At 35.9% G+C, this 19559-nt stretch overlaps 1 protein-coding gene across 1 annotated transcript; it reads left to right on the top strand.

The window, feature by feature from the left end:
• Window positions 1-11013: 11013 nt before the first annotated feature.
• On the top strand, window positions 11014-15601 carry IFNG (interferon gamma; the record flags this gene model as incomplete). The annotated part of the gene is made up of 4 exons (XM_084255989.1): window positions 11014-11127; window positions 12305-12373; window positions 12468-12662; window positions 15467-15601. 4 exons carry the CDS (start codon window positions 11014-11016, stop codon window positions 15599-15601), a joined length of 513 nt encoding a protein of 170 aa, XP_084112115.1.
• Between the last annotated feature and the right edge of the window lie 3958 nt (window positions 15602-19559).

The raw sequence follows: 19559 nt of genomic DNA on the forward strand, positions 1-19559 counted from the left end.
CTAACCACAAATAGCTATTATTTATTATTAGGTATGATTATTTTTATTGGAAGAAATATTTTGTTGCCCAAACTCCTGTCTTGGAGCTAACTGCAGATTATTGAGATCTTCTTGAACTTTGTGTTCTCAATGTTGAGGTCAGAAACCTTCACTTTACATATTGTTCAGACTAATAATGGCCTCAGCTAATTGGAGAAATTGTATCAGAAAGTTGAGGTTAACCAAAATGAAGTAGTAATAATGACTACATGCCATTTGAACAATAGTTTAATAATTTCTACTTTTGTAAGAGTCATACATATATAGCATAGCTGTTAGGACATTATATATTCTAATCAAATCTCAAATCTTACAAAATCTGAAACTAAAAACAATTGGGCTTATGGGAATAACTGGTTTAGGATAGTTCATTCAATACTTCTCAATCTTCATAATCAGAATATTAACAAACAACAAAAATTCTAATCAAAATACAAGCTTTATTTAATTCCTAGGAGAGTTTCCACCCATCACAGTGAGTCAATTCTTCGTAGCCTTATAGCTTGGGCTGCTATTTCCTCCTTTGAGAAGTAGGGTCTGAGGACAGTTGCCTCCGATAGAGAATATCTTCATCATCATTAAAAATTCTTGTAGGGCGAGCCATATTTATTAATCTACTATTTCAAATAGGAGGGAAAATCTTTGCAGCTTCTTCATCTGCACTTGCTGCTTCTCAGAGAGTGGCAAGTTTAGTAATTCTTGATTTCTTAAAACCAATTACTAATTGGAAACACTACTGTGATTTTTTTGACCTTTTCCTTAAGGTTTTCAAATATTGCTAAGACTTTTTTTCCATTTGTAAAACAACTTGTACTTGCTTGCAGTAAAGATTTTAACATGCTGGGAAAAAAATCCACTATGAACCAAAATGAATTCCAAATTTTATCAAAACCAATTTTCTATTTGACACTTATGTATGAGACAATCCTATGTATCTCCACATATTACACAACTTTCCACATATTACACCAGAATACATTAAAAGAAAAAAAAGCAAACAATAAAATGATATTGTGAAGTAATGGAAATTTGTCCAAAGAGAGGTATGGCCTCTGCCACCAGCAGCTGGGAGGTAACGTCTAGGCCTTGATATGAAAGTATCATTGTTTACCTGGGACCTAAGCTATGATAGAGTCTATGCTGTCAATGTGATTTATGATGGAGCTTGTACCACAAGGTATGTCAGTCTGACCTCTGAAAGGAGGTTAGTCATACAGGAAGTCAACCATGTCTGTGTGTCTTAGCCCTTCTAACACCAAGATTCAAGTGCGCTTCCCTGGTTAATGGCTCTATGAATATGTCAAATGTCACCACTGAATAAAGGCTGGCCTGCTCAGGACTCCACTGGGGGAGGACAACTGTAAACTCTGAGCCCAGAATACTTCTAGACCCTACCCTAGGTGTCTCCTCCTGCAATTGATTTAAATCTGTGTTCTTTTGCTGTAATAAACCTTAACTTGAATGTAATACTTTTTCTGAATTCTCTGAGTCCTTCTAGCAAACTATTAAATCTAGGGATGATCTTGGGGACTCATGAACTTGCAGGTGTTGTCGTAAGTGAGGGTGGTCTTGAAGATTCCAAACTATGATCCAAACATTTCCATTACTGAAACATACTTTTCCAAGATAATCACTTCAATTTGCTTCGCTTCAATTTCTACTTAACTCTGTATCACTAAAAATTTCTTGCATTGTATTTCCCCATTTTAGATAGCATCTATACACTTCCTCCCATAGAAAATTGTGATTGATTCATCACATATGCTTAAATTTAGTCTCCCCTACTATCCTCCCCTCCCATTATAACTATATTACATTTTGGGTAAAGTTTACATTATTATAATTAAGTAAATATTTTTCACAATATTTATTATTTTTTTTTCTTGTACAATTTTTGTATTTCTTGGAGTTAATAATTGATGTTGTTTGGTTAGTTTTCTTAGACTTCCAAATTAATTTACCATCTCTTATCCCTAATAGCTGAAGGAGAGAATTTTTTTGTTTGTTTGTTTTACAAGGAAGCAAAAACATATTAGTTACATTTTCCCCCCCCCTGGAAACACCCTCCTGGTTCTCCTTAGTCTTTCAGTTTCAGCAATTGCTAGCTGTTCTGTAGGGTTGCTGCTCAGCTGTCTTCTCATAACTACAAAACATGCTGGTGGAACATTCTGAGAGATCTAGCTTCTTTTGGAGCCTCCCTGATGGTGCAAGGGATTAAGTCTCAGCACAATGAAGCTATCCGCAGTCACTACAGCACAAGTTTGATTCCCGGACAGGGAGCTGCCCACATGGCACAGTAGACCTCTCCTGTCTTGCCCGCTGCTCCCCTCAGCATTGGATTTCAGTCAATCCACCTATTCCATTCCTCACTCTGTCTCTGGTGTATCCTCTCACCACCGCCCCGCACCTATGGCTTACACCCCAGTTCTTGAATGCATAAATAAATAATTTTTTTTTAAAAAATCTAGCTCCTTTCCTATGTTGAATCTTCTATTTCCTTGATCCAGGTCTTCCTTGATTTAATTTTTCATTTTGATTAAACAATTCCTGAAGATCTTTTGTGAGAAGGGGTACATGGGAAATAAAGTTGTGAGATTGCACTTGAATGGAAATTGTCCTTATCTTTTTTTTTTTTTGAAATTGTCCTTATCTAACAGTTGATTCTTAGTTTGACTGGAGATGATATTCTAGTATAGGCATTATTTTATTAGGATTTTTTCAGATATTTAAACATATTGCTCTGTCAGCCATTTCCTTATCCTTTGTATGTGACCTATTTTTTCTCTTGAGCTTTGAGGATCTTTTCTTTACCCAAAATTATCTGAAATTTAATGATATTCTCTAATCATTTTTTGTGGGATTTTCCATTTTGGAAATTCGTTTTCTGAGTTTTTCTATAGGACATTCTGTACAATAATTTTCTTTCTTCAATTATCACTTTTTACCTTTCCAAAGAGCTATTGTTTAGGGGTGAACTTCCTGAATCAATTCTTTGGTTTCCTTTTTTTTTTTTTTTTTTTAGATTTATTTATTATGCATATAAGAGCTTAGGTACAGGCCAGAGGTGCGGGGCAGGTGGGTGAGAGGATTCACCAGAGACAGAGTGGGGAACACAGCAGGAAGGCTGACTGAAGTACATGGCTGAGGAGAGCAATGGGTGAGACAGGAGAGGTCTGCTGCACCATGTGGGTTCTTCCCTGGCCAGCCAGGGATTGAACTCATGCTGCAAAGGCTGCAGACAGCCTCATAGGTTGCACCTCAACCCCTTGCACCACAAGGAAGGCCCAATTCTTTGGTTTTCTTAATTTTCTTTGTATTTTTTCAGCTCTTGGTTATTTTGTTCTTCCTTGGAGAATTCTTCAATTGTATCTTTCTATAATTTTTTAAACTTCTGTAGCTAAAGTTTTAAGAGCTCAGTATTCCCTAAATGCTCTTGTTTCACAAATATTCTCTTAATTTTGATTTTTGACTTCTGCATTGTTTTCTAGTCCCACTATTTTGTTTTTATTTTTTTCCTGAGTTATTTATTTATTTGTTTATTTATATTTTGAACTTGATTTTCTACCCCAAAGGACTTTCTAAAGAGCTTTGTGGTCACTGGTATTTTTATGTTTGCTTATAAAGTCCTAATCATTGCAACAGACACATCATGTAAATGAATGGAGCTTCTTGACTTACGAGCTTCCTAACAGGGTGATACTTGAAACTGATGTATTTCATGGGAGGAAACCCCAAGTATCAGTATGTCTTTTCCTTTGGTCTGGCCAGTTTTTCTAGAGATGAATCCTCTAGTCACCTCTTAGGGGATATAACTCAGATAGTTAACATATTGAACTAGTGGCCTCAGTGTTCAGTACGGTGACTTTCAACTACACGCTAATCTTATCAATTATCTTTGTTTCTTCAGCTGTGGTAGATAAGTTGAACTTTCCTGGAAAGTCACTTCCAGTCTTCAAACAAGATGTGACAGGGCTAGTGACCAAGCTGAGCAGGCTGGAAAGCATCTAACTGTATCTTAAATATAATTTCAATAAATTCAGTTGAAAGTTGTTCTACTTTTAATCATACATTGAACTTGCTCTTTCAGAGGTTGTTGACAGTCCAATCCTTTAGTCTTTTGCAGATCTACAGTATGAACTGACTTTCATTTTGGTGAATCCCTCTACTTGGGTACTTACAAGTTTCCTTGTCACAGTGGAGAAATCTAGAGTTGATTCTTGCCCATCCTTTTCCCATCTTCCATAACTTTATTGAGATTTCTCATGTGCCTTGTTCTCTTTCTCTTATTATTCTATAGGGTTACTGAAAAAATACAAGCAACATGTGCATTCAATATTCCATGTCATGCCCTTAAAACATATGACTTCCACAATGACTACAGCAATGAAAGAGAATGTTGGAAAGCTTCCTAAGACTTTACTCAGCATGGCTCAAAAATGACACACAATACTTGGACTCAAAAATAGCTTTCCCAGAAAATGTCACAAAATTCCATTTAATTGCAAGAATCTGTGAAGTGTTCTTATTCCATGTATCAGGAAGAAGCTTACATGTGGATATTGGAAGTTACTAGTAACGCTGACCACACATTGATTAAACTCTTTCTATATCAGGCAGTGTACCATTATACATATTAGCTTAATTTAACCCATGAAATCCTTTGAGATAGTTACTATTTATATGTCTTTTATATGAAGAAACTGATGCACAGAGAAGTTAGGTAATTCCCATCAAATGAACAGATAGTAAGGACTAGAAGTTATTATTGAACTCAAGTAGCCTGACTCTAGAGCCTTTGGACTTTGCTACTGGACAATTCTCCCTCATGTTTAATTAACCCACAGAAGTTTATTAAGGTATATTTTGTGCCAAACACCATGTTAGGTAGGTACATAGAAAAAATATGAAAGAGTTTGTGCCAAATGCTGATAGTATTTATCCACGGATAGTGAAATTACAGTTCATTCTTTTCTTTGCTTGTCGTCTTTTAAATTGTCTGATTTTTTCTTGCTCACAAGATCACATAATTTAAAGCCATTCAAAACTATTTCCTTTAGAAAAACTAATAGCTGGGGATTTGGTATTATACTTGAAGAATTAATTCAGGGATTAAAAACATAGTCATATTAACTTATGAAACCCATGTGAAAAACCTTTTATTATTTATTGGATGGTTATAGATTCAGCATTCCTTCTCTAGGTTACTTGGGGGAAAATATAATCTTTAGTTTGTTGCATGTAACTTTTATGATGAGCAACCAAAGGATAAGTCTCTTTTAAGAAAATGAACAAGTTTTCAAAAGCTAATGCCAACTTAAGGGCAACTCACTTCTCGAGATCATGGGGGAAAACCCATAACCTGGGGCTTAAGTCAAACTGTGAGGAAACATTTTCTATTTCATCTTACATATTCTCCCTATATATATCTTTTAAGTTTCGGTTAAAATTTGAAGCTCATATTCAACTTAAATTCAAAACTCAAGTTATTAATGTAATTCCTCAATTTTTCCATCATTCAATAATTGTCAATTATTTCTCTTTAACTCACTAGCAATGTTGGAGTCTTCTATCTCATATAAACTTAATTTTGAATAACATAATAATGTCTTGTATTCTTCACAAATCAGTCACAGAAGCCTCATGTTATAAATGGAAGCAAGCACGGGTCACTGCCTCCAAATCTTTCTTAAGTGATGTAGCTGAGGAGTAAGGCATGCACAAAGGCTTTGTTTAAAGCCCCATCATACCAGTAGAAGATCCAGGACCAAAATTTGGGACTCTCCTTCCTCCTATGTCATAGTCCCCCACCCCATATTATTTTGCAGGTTGTGAATTTTTTTTAAAAACTCTAATACTAATGTTCATAGATGAAGAAGTCTTGTCTTTTTACTTATTTGCGATATGAAAAAACTCATTTTAGCAGATCTAGGTAAGCAGCATAGCAACAAGTAAACCTTAACCCCAAGAGAGCAAATATATTGTGAACCATTAATAAGTTGGTGGTATGTATCTAAATTTCAGTGATGAAAGGATTTAGAAGTGACATCTAAATATAGTAGGAAAGAATGCCACTTCTACTAGTGATGGCTGCCATGGGCATAGAGGAGGAGGTGCAATTCATATGTCAGGTTTGTATTTTTTTCAGCCCAATAATCAGTCCTCTTCAACTATATGAAACATCTGAGATGGATGCACATGGAGACAATAAGGACAATATGGATATTTTACAGGTGATTAAAACAAACAAAAAAATCACACTCTAGCTACCACTAGTTCCTGCCAGATTGTCTCACTATTAACATCTTTGTAACCCATAAAACCATAGAAATATGGGGGGTGTCCAATAAGGACTTACTAATTGATTGAAATTGGGATGTAAACATGTATATTCATAATAGAACTGTCCCACTTTTCTTTGGTAATTGTGCCATTCATAGTACTAGGCACTTAGTAGGTGCTAAAAAATTCCTGTGGTATAAGAATTTGACCTTCACAACATGACCAGGAATCTCTAGATTATCAATGCACAATCCCATTTGACATAAAATTGATATTTTAAGATGGTGGCTATACTACTTAAGAATAATGTCAAGTATATTCTTTGTGTCATCTCTCAAAGTTGCCCAGATAGCATGAAAGAAAAAGGGGGATTCAGAAAACTCTCCTTGAACATATGGGATTTTATGAGTCAAAATGCGGGGAAAATCTGACTCCGTGTAAACTTCCATTCCGAATGTCATTTTCTTCCGAAGGCTCAGCTTGCATGATGTCAGGATGTTTCCGGGAGTCAAAATAGCGTGGGGGCATGGATCCAAGATTGACTCATCTTCAGTGGAAGAAATTTACCCCAAAGTCTGGACAAGAAAATTCGTTGACAGTACCAGGGATATGACTGCTTAGCACAGAGGAAAAAGGGAAACCAAGGTGTAAGTTTTATCTTGACTGAATACCTACTCAGTCAAGTCTGAGGAGAGCATGAGATACGATCGAAAATCTTGCTGACGCTTAATGCATAACCATAGCCAGTTTTCAGAAAGAAAACCTAGCTGCAAAGAAAAAAGAAAGTTTTCAGTCCCTTTGTTTTAGTAATATGGTCACACTTTGGCTCCTGGTGGCTTTGCAAAACTTTTAAAGGGTATCTTGGTGGTGAGTTATTCTGCAGTCTCAGTGCTGGCTGGACCAACAAAGTGTGAAACCTCTAGTTTGCATGTGCAACATAGGTGTTTTACAGGCAGAAAAGAGAGAGAAATTACTTCTTTGGTAAAGTTGATAACACAGGAAAAGATCATAAAAGGATATGCTATTATAGCAGCAACATTCTAAACCAAAATCTACTGAAAGATGAAAATACAATAGTAGGTTTTTCACTTCTAGCCTAGGATGCAGGACTGGTTGAAAATCTGCAAAATGATGAGGGGACTTTATGTAAGAGTTACTTGGAATGTCAAGAATGTAATGACAAAGTATTAAACATAAGGTGAGCTCTGTAAGTGTGGGGTTCTAACAGACTCAGAGATTGGTCCAGAAATCTGGTCTGCTAAGATGTTTAACCAAGAATTTCAGACCTTTATTTGTAGTGTATTTTTTAAAGGAATTGAAGAGTGACTATTATGTCACAAATCCTATAGGAAAAAAAGCTCTCAGAAACAAAATCCTGATAGGATATAATTATTTGGATTCACATATATAACCCAATTATAGGCATATGCAATAATCTTAATATATATTGATCAATTGCGGAACAGGCAGATTAGGGAAAATATCTTAGTTTTACATTGTACATCTAAAATGAGTACTACTATATGTCAATTATAAGTCAATAAATTTGTGTTTTAAAGAGTATCTTGGTTCTACATACATCCCTGCATTATCTAGTTGAACGAATTTAAGCATAGCACATTGTTTCTCTGGGCCTTGAGTTACAACTCAAAAAAAACGAGGCACTAGATGATAACCTCTGTTATTTCATAATTCTTTTTTGTCATGAGATCAAGAATTATCAGAGCTTGGATTTTAGCCATGTAGTTACTAATTCTAAACATTTGGTCATATTGGAAACATATTCCTAACATATATCTGTAAATATGAATAGGCATTATCAACTTATAGACATCTACAGAGTATACATTTTCTAGTTATGGTTCCTGCTGTTCTTCACTTCTTATCCCTAACTCCATATTCCAGTGGATAAACCAAAAGATGACAGAACAGATTTTTATTTCTTTCCAGAAATTTTAGAATAGCTTAGAGATTGGACTTTGTTTTCCCGGATGGTGTTGAGCAACTGCAGTGTGTATCAAGACTTTTATTAAATGTTCCTTGTCATTGTTTTACTGTGTAAGAATATAATGTGGGCTGCATTTTTCCTTAAGAAGAGATACAAGAGGGCCTCCCTGGTTGGCACAAGGGGTTAAGAGGCAACCTATGAAGCTATCTTCAGCCACTGTAGCACAAGTTCGATCCCTGGCCAGGGAGCTACCCACATGGCACAGCAGCACTCTCCTGTCTCGCCCACTGCTCCCCTCAGCAGTGTATTTCAGTCAATCTTCCTGTTCTGTTCCCCACTCTGTCTCTGGTGAACCTTACCCCCTGCACCTCTGACCTGTACCCCAGTTCTTGTATGCATAAATAAATAAATCTTTAAAAAAAAAAAAAAGAAGAGCTACAAGTGAGCTTTGTGGTAAGGAGCACTTTTCATTTACTTAACTTGAAACTTTATTCTGGCAGATATGATTCAATCTTGTTTATTCTTTGGGAAGATAGCCCTGAAAAGCATTTTTTTAAATCTTTTTCACATACAATAATACATGGTATTGTCCCAGTAAATAGGAGTTGGTGAAAGAGATACAGCATTTTTTCCCCAACATTAATCTTGTGTCCTATTTAGTTAAAAATTAGTTCATAGGAGTTAGGTCTGATAACACTGGGATTCAAATTTGAGGGAAAATAATTCACAGTAGACAGTTAAGCATCTAGATTCACTTTCTCTTAGTATTGTCTATGGGCAAATCTCCTTCCATGTAAAATTTCTTTAAAGAAGAAATTCTTTATAGAAAGAATTATAGAAGCAATGAAATAATTTCTGATTACCATGAACTCAGTCCTGCATAGAGGAAGACACAGGAGTAGCTGTTTCTAGTATGAGTGTGAATGATTGGGACTCTAGGAAAAGTATGAACCAAGTGTTAGGCCTGTTTAGGAGGATGTGAGGTTGATTTTAAGGATAATGTGGGGTGAACTCCTGGAGATAATGGTTTTTAGGCTGGGCTTGTGTGGATGGCTACCACTCTGAGGGGTACAGATGAGGGGAAAGGGAGTTCAAGACCAAAGAAACAGCATGAGCAACAGTGTAGGGAGTGCTTGATCGTGCATGGGTGCATTGGTGAAGGAAATTCTATGGGGACTACACCTGAAGTGTGTGTGGGGGGAGAGCAAACATTGTTTAAAAATGAACAATAATGTAAAAAATAAAAAATAAAAAAATAATAATAAAGTTAATATAGAAAAAAAGAAAGACTATTAATGTCTAAACATCATGCCCAAGTAGCAATAGGTGACTTCTATTGAGTACTTACTACACAGCAGGCAAATTTCTTAGCAATTTTTATGTATCGTTTGATTCAATTTTCAACTGAAGTCTAGAAGGAGATATGGTTTTTAGGTCATGTTAAAGGTAAGAAAGTGAGTCAGAAAAATTAAGAAGCTGGCTAAAAATCACATTGTCTGACAATAGCGGAGCCCAGATTCAAGTGTGTATCCATGAACACTGTATACCAGTATACCACACCTACCAGTGGGTAGCTGGTGAGCTGGAATCAAAGACGAGCGAGGGTCTTTTGCACCATCCTGAAGTGTTGTCCTTTATAAATCAATAACCAGGAGAGTGGACAGAATCCTCACTTTTTTTTTGCATTTGAAAGGAAAAGAAACAAAAAGTAAAAAAAGGGAGTTATCCTTTTAGTGATGAATTGAAACAATCGATCATCTGGAATCATGCTGTTCTCTGTGGTAGCCTGTAGTCACATGTGGGCTAGACATTTGAAATAGTCTAAATTGAGATGTGAGATATTTATAAAATGCACACTTGATTTCTAGGATTTAGCATGATAAGGAGAATTATAAAATATCATAGTAATAATTTTGTATATTGCAATTTTGTTTATTGCTAAATAAATATATTGGATTTGATACAATCTATTTAAAAATGATTTTTACACATTTCTTCTTAATTTTATTAATGAGGCTACTAGGAAATATAAATGTACCTATTTGGCTTTTATTATATTTCTAATAGGCAGTGTTTGTTCAGAGCAATTTTAAAGTTGTGGTAGACATTCTACTAAGTAACTCTGATGAAGGACTTCCTTACCACCGTGGTCTTTTAACCACATTCTGTCTTTGCTTTCTAGTCACTTGGCAGAAAAATTTTAAAACGCACCCCTTTCGTAAAGGTTTGAGAGTCCCTAGAATTTCCTTTTTCACTTAATCCCAACCACAAACAAATGATCAATGTCCTCTGTGGATGAAGAGTCAACATTTTACAAGAGCAAAGGGAGAGGGTGCAAAAGAATTTCCAATTCCTGAATGGTGTGAAGTAAAAGTGCTTTCAAAGGATGCCACAAAAATGGCACAGGTGGGCATAATGTTTCTGTCTCATTGCCAAAACGCCCAAGGAGTTGAAAGGAAACTCTACCTACAACACCAAAATGCCACAAACCATAGTTATTAATACTAACTAACTACCATCTCTGCCTATCTGACACCATCTCATCTTAAAAAACTTGTGAAAATACGTAATCCGATGAGACTTCAACTAGGTATAAATACCGGTGGCAAAAGGAGATGCAGTACATTTTTCTGATCATCTGTAGATCAGCTCTTACAAAAGAAAGATCAGCGAAATTTGTTGAACCTGATCAACCTAATACAGGAGCTACTGATTGCAGCTACTTTCACCCAACTCTCTCTGAAACAATGAATTATACAAGCTGTATCTTAGCTTTGCAGCTTTGTGTGATTTTGGGTTCATCTACCTATTGCTGCCAGGTTTCATGTATTGAGGAAATAGAGAACCTAAAGAAATATTTTGTAAGTATGATCTTTTAATAATATTTTCTTCTGGATGAAATGACTGAATGTTGACTTGGAGTTGTATCTGTAATAGGCCGTCATCTTTAGACCACAGTCATTTTGGGAAGACTTTATGTTGTTTGACTGTTTCATCATCTGGATGAGTTTTTACTAAATGATCTAGATATTGCTTAGGTCCCTGCTCATTCTGCTTTGGAGCTTAGAGGGCATTCATGAATCTTCCGAAGAATGGTTATAATGTGAGTATAGGGCAGAATAATAGGGTAATTTTGTGGTGAGAATCCATTTAATTGTGATATCAAGTAGTACGCATATTGAAAAAGTGACTGGTTATTAGTTATTGATTTCTCAGATTTATTATGGTGAGAGTAAAAGGTTAACATTAAAATTGTAATCTGAAATAAATGATCAATTAAAAAGGTGAAGTCCTTAAAGATTTGGTTTAAAAAATCACTTGCCGATACTTTTTTCTTCAAAAAGTGTTATTAAATTTCTACTGCCCCATCTATACTATCTATGAATTTCTCTGGAATGCAATCAGTTGCTGAGATTTTGTAAGTGTTATAATCTGGCTTACATTTTAAAAATTTCTTTCTTGTTTTTATGAATGCATTTTAAAAATTTTATTTATGCTTAACTAAAAGTTTTTACATTTTAAATATTTTGTTATTTGTCCAAAATTTACGATAACTATAGTTCTTAAATATAATCACATTGGCAAGCTATTTTATTCTCACAAGATCAAATTTCATGCACATACACAGGGTTCAGTTGGAACTACCATTTAAAGGTGATATATAACCTATTATTTAAGGTGGCATAGGTAGATGTTATAGAGACCTGTGCCATAGGGGGGCAGTATTTTATAGTAGAATGGCTTTTCTGATTTGTCTATTGGACTTGAAAACACTTTCTTTTTCTTATAGTTGGAACAATTGAAGTATCATCAGTCTTGTTGGGTTCATTTGTGATAATGTAATTTAGAGATTATACTAGAAAATAGGAAAACTAAAATAATGTCTTTGTGCTGAAAGCTTTTGGAAATACTGTTAGAAGTAAGCAGAAGGGTTGTAAAGAAAATCAGTAATTATTTTCAGCATCTGAATTGACAAAACTGGATATATATGCTTAGTACAGCTTTGAGACAAATTAAAAAATCAATTTTTTTTTCCAGAATGCAAGTACTTCAGATGTACCAGATGGTAGGTATCTTTTCAGAGAGATTTTGAAGAATTGGAAAGAGGTAAGCTGAATTTTCCATTTGACTAATTTTCCTGTTGCTTATTTTCTGATGGATAAATTCACATCAACATCTCCATATTTTCTTTGTTCCCAAGGACAGTGACAAAAAAATAATTCAGAGCCAAATCGTGTCCTTCTACTTCAAACTCTTTAACAATTATAAAGATAACCAGATCATCCAAACAAGCATGGAAAACATCAAGGCAAACATGGTCTCTATGTTCTTCAATAGCACCATCAGAAGCAGCGAAAGCAAACAGGAGGACTTCGAAAAGCTGATGGATATTCAGGTGAGGTGTTCTAAATTCTTTCTTTGGTTTTATTGCTGACGTTCCTCCAAAGTACTTAATTCCCTGAAAGTGGAAATTAATTATTAAAGCTATGAAATGAACCCATGACCTAAACTCCTCCCTACTAAATCTGTTCATATTTTAGGCAACTTTTCAATGTTCTATGGGAATCACTCATACTTGTGATTTGGGAAAAGGTGGTGTTGTGATTACTGTGTGAAGACGGTGAATGGGCTGATTCGCTGAGGAGGAAGTAGTGACGTGTCGAGGGGAATCACTGAGAAGCTGTTGTCTCGTTACCCCTTATTTGTGTGATGGAAATTCTCTTGCTTTGGATGGAGGCTATCTGTCTTAATGGAAAGAGCAGTGGGAGGCGGGGAGATTTGTGCTCCCCCTAACTCAGTCACCAAGGCTCAGTTTCCTCCTTTTAGAAAGGAGCCTCTTGAGTTTGCTATAATTTCTATAGCTCCCGTTGCTCTGCAAACGCTACGATGCTATGGATAGAAAATGAAAACACGGTGGTAGAAAAGGCTGTGACATTCGAGAATTCACTAGGGGCATCACTCTCTCATGTTGTACAACCCAAACAGAGTCGAATGTTTGCGTGTCTCTTTTTTAGAAAAGGAAATAGAATGTATACCTTATCAATCCACAATTGCTTAGCAACTTTGGGCATTACAATATCTCAGCTGGAGAAGTCCTTAGGACTCCCCAGCTTTATCTCATGAAATTTTTTAAGACTTTAAAGTTATGACTTTTAGAAGTTGAAGGTAATGTTGAAGCATTAAAGACAAATCACATTTTTCAAATTTGTGTCTTGGAGGCAGAACTCTAGATATCTTTGGTTTGGTTTTGGTCTAAATAGGCTTGAACCACAGCGGAGGGGTCCTATTCTGATTTTTGATCCAAAGATTAGTGTTCAGCTCTCCCTGTACCTAGGTCTGCCTGTCATTCCGCTCAGATAGGCCCCCGGGAACTGAAATTATTGTGTACTTTTCAAAATTTGAGGTGGTACAACAGTGACTTGGAAAAATTATAAGACTTTTCATTACTGTTTTCCCCAGCTAGTGTTTTCCAGTGTTGCGCAAATCTCTTTTGCCTACATGCTAGGGACTGGAAAAGCACTCATTCCTAACCCAGTGCTGCCCCTTTTTGCTAATTCCTGGATAGTTCTTAGTTTCTCAGTGACACTTCAAGCCTGGAGAAGTGAAATTTATTTTGCCTGCAAATGCACAGCTGGTAGAAACTCTTTAACTCTGCTATAACTGGGCCTTGAAAAAAAAATGTCATAACCTTCTGGAAACTCCAAGCGTCCCGCTTCATAATGGGCAGGCTTGAGTAAGCTCTCAATAAGCTCTCATTTTTTACTCAATTGCTAACGTATTTAAGGCATTTTAAGCCTGGTAGCCAAGAATACCCCTCGTCATTCTCAGAAATCTTCCCAAATGGTTACAGTATGTCCAGCATTAGAAAGAAACGTAGTGGCAGAACCAGGTGGCAAGTGAATGGCCTTCATTTTATTTACCAATTCACTTAAAAGGTTCTACTGGTCAGAGTGAAATAGTTCAATTTGTTGTAGTGAAAGGCAGGGTAGAGGAACGTTTAATGCAATTCCTAATTTTCAATGTTATGTCCCAAAGATTGATTATGACATATGAATATGATTAGTGCTTATTTTTAATTCCATTGTGGAAATGGTCAGACTGAGTGAGTTTGGGAAAAATTAAAAATTAGAGTATTTATCTCTTCTGGACTTGGTGTTCATGAAGCTTCTACCAGTGGTCTTTGGCTTGTGGTGGGGGTCAGAATCACCTGGGGAACTCGGTGACCGCACTGTAGCCCAGGCCTTCTTCAAGTTCATGCCCTTGGGTCTCTGCTTTATTGGGCCTCTTTGGGTTATCCTGCTACCCACCAAAGGGAGAACCACTTACCTATAGTAACTCATTTGATACTTAAAGCAAAGACTAAAGTGTAAGGGGATAGATTTGGTAGTGAGCTTAGAGATCATCTATTTAATCTCATTGTTTAGATGAAAAGACAGAGTTTCAGAGAAGTTAAGTGGTTCAAAGTCAGAGTTATTGCACATGAAGGACTCGAACCTACATCTTTTGTCACTTTAGGGATCTTTTCATTATATAATTTTCAGAATTCTATAATAGTAAATTGAAGGAATTTCTATGGGGACTACACCTGAGGGGGTGGGGGGAAGCAAACACTGTTTAAAAATGAACAATGATGGGGCCTCCCTGGTGGCACAAGGGGTTAAGAGGCAACCTATGAAGCTCACTGCAGCCACTGCAGCATGAGTTTGATCCCCAGCCAGGGAGCTACCCACATGGCGCAGCAGACCTCTCCTGCCTCACCCGCTGCTCTCCTCAGCAGTGTATTTCAGTCAATCTGCCTGTTCAGTTCCCCACTGCCTCTGGTGAATTCTCTCACTGCCCACACCTCTGGCCTGTACCCCAGTTCTTGTATGCATAAATAAATAAATCTTCAAAAAAATTAAAAAAATGAACAGTGATATAAAATATATATAAATTAAAAAAATGAAAAGATAAAGAAATTAATATATTGTTGCATAAAACATATACATGGTGTGCTTTACCTTATTACAGTACAACTAGCAATTTAATTATAATTTCAGACTTAATTACTGAAGAAATCACCATTGTATTTTAGTGTAATGCTGCTGAAAGTCATTTCTTAAAAGGAGCACTTCCATTTTCAGGGACAATGACATTAATGGTAGAATATCCTCATGGCTTATGTGCCTAAATTAATTTTGCTGTTTTCTTTATCAATAGGTCAATGATCTGAAGGTTCAGCGCAAAGCAATAATTGAGCTCCACTCTGTGATGAGTGATCTGTCATCAAGATCTAACCTAAGGAAGCGGAGAAGGAGTCAAATTCAGATTCAAGGCCGGAGAGCATCAAAATAATGGTCATCCACTGAAATCTTTGAATTTTAACTCCAAATCTATTTATTAATATTTAATATTTTACCTTATTTATATGGATAATATATTTTAGACTCATAAATCAAAGTATTTATAATAGCAACTTTTATGTAACTAAAAAGACTATTAATATATATTATTTATAATTCTTGTATCTTGTTACTACTTGACCCCTTTTTTATGATTAATTAGGTAAGATTATATGATCACAGGGTTTATTTCAGATGCAAACTAGGCAGCTATGATTTGTGCATTTATTTTACTTGATGATATAATGAACATTTAAAAATGAAATAATGCAACCCCATCATTGTCTGTTTGAGAACGTCTCTCTCATTCTGAGTCCCACTTTAATAATATATGTCAGCACTTGACTGTGCAAGGTGATATGTAACTTGTCCCCTGATGAAAACATCATGTCTCATCTCAGGGCTGGTGCTTTGGAACATCACTGACAACTGTGACTGCCCCTAAATGGAAAACATTTCATTTGTTTAGTTTGTCAATATTTAATATATGTGAATAAAATATAATCACATAACTATGCGGTGTCAGACTTTTTCTAAGTGTGGATTGAGTTTAATGAACAACATCTTCATGAATTAAGAGACAAGTAACTTTTTAGCTTTGGAAATCTTATAATTGGATTAAGCTCCATTAAATATGTCATCTCCACTGGCAATTTGTTAGCTTCAACTGCTTTGCTTAGAAGCTATTTGAGTTATCTTTCTAAAATGCATATTTAGTTATGTCACAATTCACTTCAGAGCTTATGCTATGGAAAGTAGTCCAAATTGTTTAGCTTAGCAAACAAAGATTTATTTCAATTCTTCCTCAACTGCCCACTCCATCTTTCATCTTTTTTTTAAAATATTTCATTTTATATAATTCTTATATCTTTTTTCATCTTTGCACAATGTATGCATTTTCATTTTGGTTATATTCCCCATACAATTACACCCCCCCCCTTCTTTTGACTCTAGTCCTTCCTTTTTCTTCCCCTCCTTCCCCCCCAACCCCGTAGTTTGTCTCTGGTTTATAGTTGTTTATAGTTGCTTTTACTTTGTATTGATTTGTCTTTTTCCTGATCTCTTATTTAGGTTTTCTAAATTCCTGTTATGAGTGAGACCATCCGGTATTTTTCTCTTTCTTTCTGACTTACTTTACTGAGCATGATCCCTTCTAGCTCCATCCATGTTGCTGCAAACTGCATGTGTTTATCTTTTTTGATTGCTGAGTAATATTCCACTGTGTATATGTACCACATCTTCTTGATCCAGTCATCTGTTTTTGGGCATTTGGGTTGCTTCCATCACTTGGCTATTGTAAATAGTGCTGCTATGAACATAGGGGTGCAGGTGCCCTTTGGAATTACTGTTTCTGTGTCCTTTGGGTAAATACCTAGGAGTGGAATTGCTGGATCATATGGAAACTCTATGTTTAGTAGTTCAAGAAATCTCCACACAGCTCTCCATAGTGGTTGGACCAGTTTGCACTCCCACCAGCAGTGCAGGAGAGTTCCTTTTTCTTCCATCTTTCATCTTGATCTCCCTCCCACCTCCCACCCTTTATCAATCTTGGGTAAACACTACCAGGTATGGAATTGTGAATGTGAGCTCTAGGACAGAGGCCTGGGTTAGAGGCCTGGTCCTGCCAGTACAAGCAGTATGCCTTTTAACAAATTGTTTATATTCCCAAAGCTACAGTTTCTTCATCTGATAAAGAAGAATTGTGCCTTCTTCATAATATTGTGGTGAGGATTTATTCTTTTTCATCAGAAATATTTACTGGAGCACTTACTATATACTTGGTGCTGTTCTAGACACTTGAGGTTACTTAGTGAACAAAAAAGACAAGGATTCCTGTCCTGGGGAAATGTAAAATTTTGCAAGGGGAAGACAGGTAGTACACAAAATCTAATATGTAAGTACATTGCATGGTATGTTAGAAAGTAATAGATTTTATGGGGAAAAAAAGGATGGGGGACTGGGAAAGCTAAAAGGGTAAATTGGTGGGCTAGAGGTTTAAATAGAGTGATGAGAGTTGGCTTCACTGAAGAAACAATATATGAGGAAGCACTTGTAAGAGATTAGGATGGTGGCGTTTGGATTTTGGGCATGGCAAACATGCTTGCAAAGAACTAAATATGGTGGTGAAAACTTGGAAAATTTAACTGGTTGTTAAAGTTTCCCGAGTGACCCAGGGTTAAACAATGCCAAACACAAAGACAAATTTGGCCTCTTCAATACTTTAACTTTTGTTGTGCAAAAGACAGTGTTAAGCATAGATAAGACCAGCCACAGACTGAGAGAAAATATCTGCAATTCAGGTATCTGACAGAGACCTGTATCCAGAACATATAAACACATTTCCAAATTGAACATTAACAAAAAAATGAGCTCAATTTAAAAAGATGAGAAAATTTTGGAATAGACCTTTTCATGTGGCAAATCAGAATGTAAACAGATGGTGAACATAGTTTCATCAGAGAAATAGTTCTGGAGAACCAACTTCCCCTTTGGAATCTGGAGGGACAGGTAAATCCAACAATCTGCTTAGAAAGAACAGAAAATATTGGAATTATTAAGTGGTCAGAATGCCTAAATCACCATATTCATGCCTTGCTAGAGGCTGAGTAAAGAGAGTTAGAAACTTCTGAGGCTGAAGTGTTAGGATTTCCCCACAATTCATGGAATTTATTCACAGGAATTCCACCAGATTCTCAAGGTGAGGGAAGATCTAAGATACATTTCTTTTGGCTCTGGCTAGGAGAGGGAAATATTAACCCTGTGAAATATGAAATATATCCCCAAATATAGATCTTTTCTCCAGGAGATGGGCAGGAAGATTTTACCAGAATCTTAAGAGAGCACCATTGAGGATGCTTCTCCAATTCCAGTTACCCTACCACTATCTTCATTTTTACCTAAAGCTATACTAGATGAAACATTTGTGAATATCACAGCCCTGAGACACAGACTCACTAAAATACTGATATTTAAGAACTCTCTTTATTTATAGCATACTCTACTATTTCCCCATACCATATTAGTTACCAGTGTAATAATTACGGATTACAGCTGAAAAAGTTGTATGACACAGACTCACTTTTAATAGTGATGCTTAAAGCCAAGAGGTAGAATAAAACACAGTCTGAATGGACAAAGTAACTATCAGAACCAGACTCATATGACACAAATGGAAATATCAGGCAAGAGATTTAAGAGAACTACAACTAATATGTTAAGGACTCTATCAGAGAAATTAGGCAGAACAGATGGGTAATATCAGCAAAGAAATGGAGATGACAAAAAAGAATTAAAAGACCAATAAGAATTGGTTTTATTGTCCAAAAGTTTATTTTTATTTAGTTACTTCATTTGCTTGTTTTCTTTATATACCACATGTGAGTAAAATATTTCTTTCTATAAATATAGAATAATGTAAATGAAGAATGCCTTTGAAGAGCTTATAAGTAGATTCTATATAGCTAGCAAAAGAGTCAATGAGGTTGGAGATGAGTAAATAGAAACTTCCTAAACTAAAATGCAAGGAGAAAAGTGAAACAAGCAAATGAACAAACCTAGAATGGAACATCTGAGAAGTGCTGGACAATTTTTTTTTTTGCTTGTTTTCTTTATATACCATTTTGTAAATGTAACAAAACTACAAATCCTCAATACCAAGCAAAACACATCCCCATAAAACTATATCTAGGAATATCATATTCAAGCTGTAGAAAAACAAAGACAAACAAAATCTCAAAGGAAGAATAGGAAAAAACACCTTACCCCTGGAAGAACAAAGAAAAGAATTACAAAAGACTTCTTGTCAGAAAGCATGTGTATTAGCTTCCTCCTGCTCCTGTTCGACTCATCACAAACTTACTGGCTTAAAACAACATAAATTTATTATTATACTCTTCTGGAGGCCAGGAGTC

This window comes from Talpa europaea (assembly GCF_964194135.1).
Source record: "Talpa europaea genome assembly, chromosome: 15".
NCBI classification, from domain to species: Eukaryota; Metazoa; Chordata; class Mammalia; order Eulipotyphla; family Talpidae; genus Talpa; species Talpa europaea.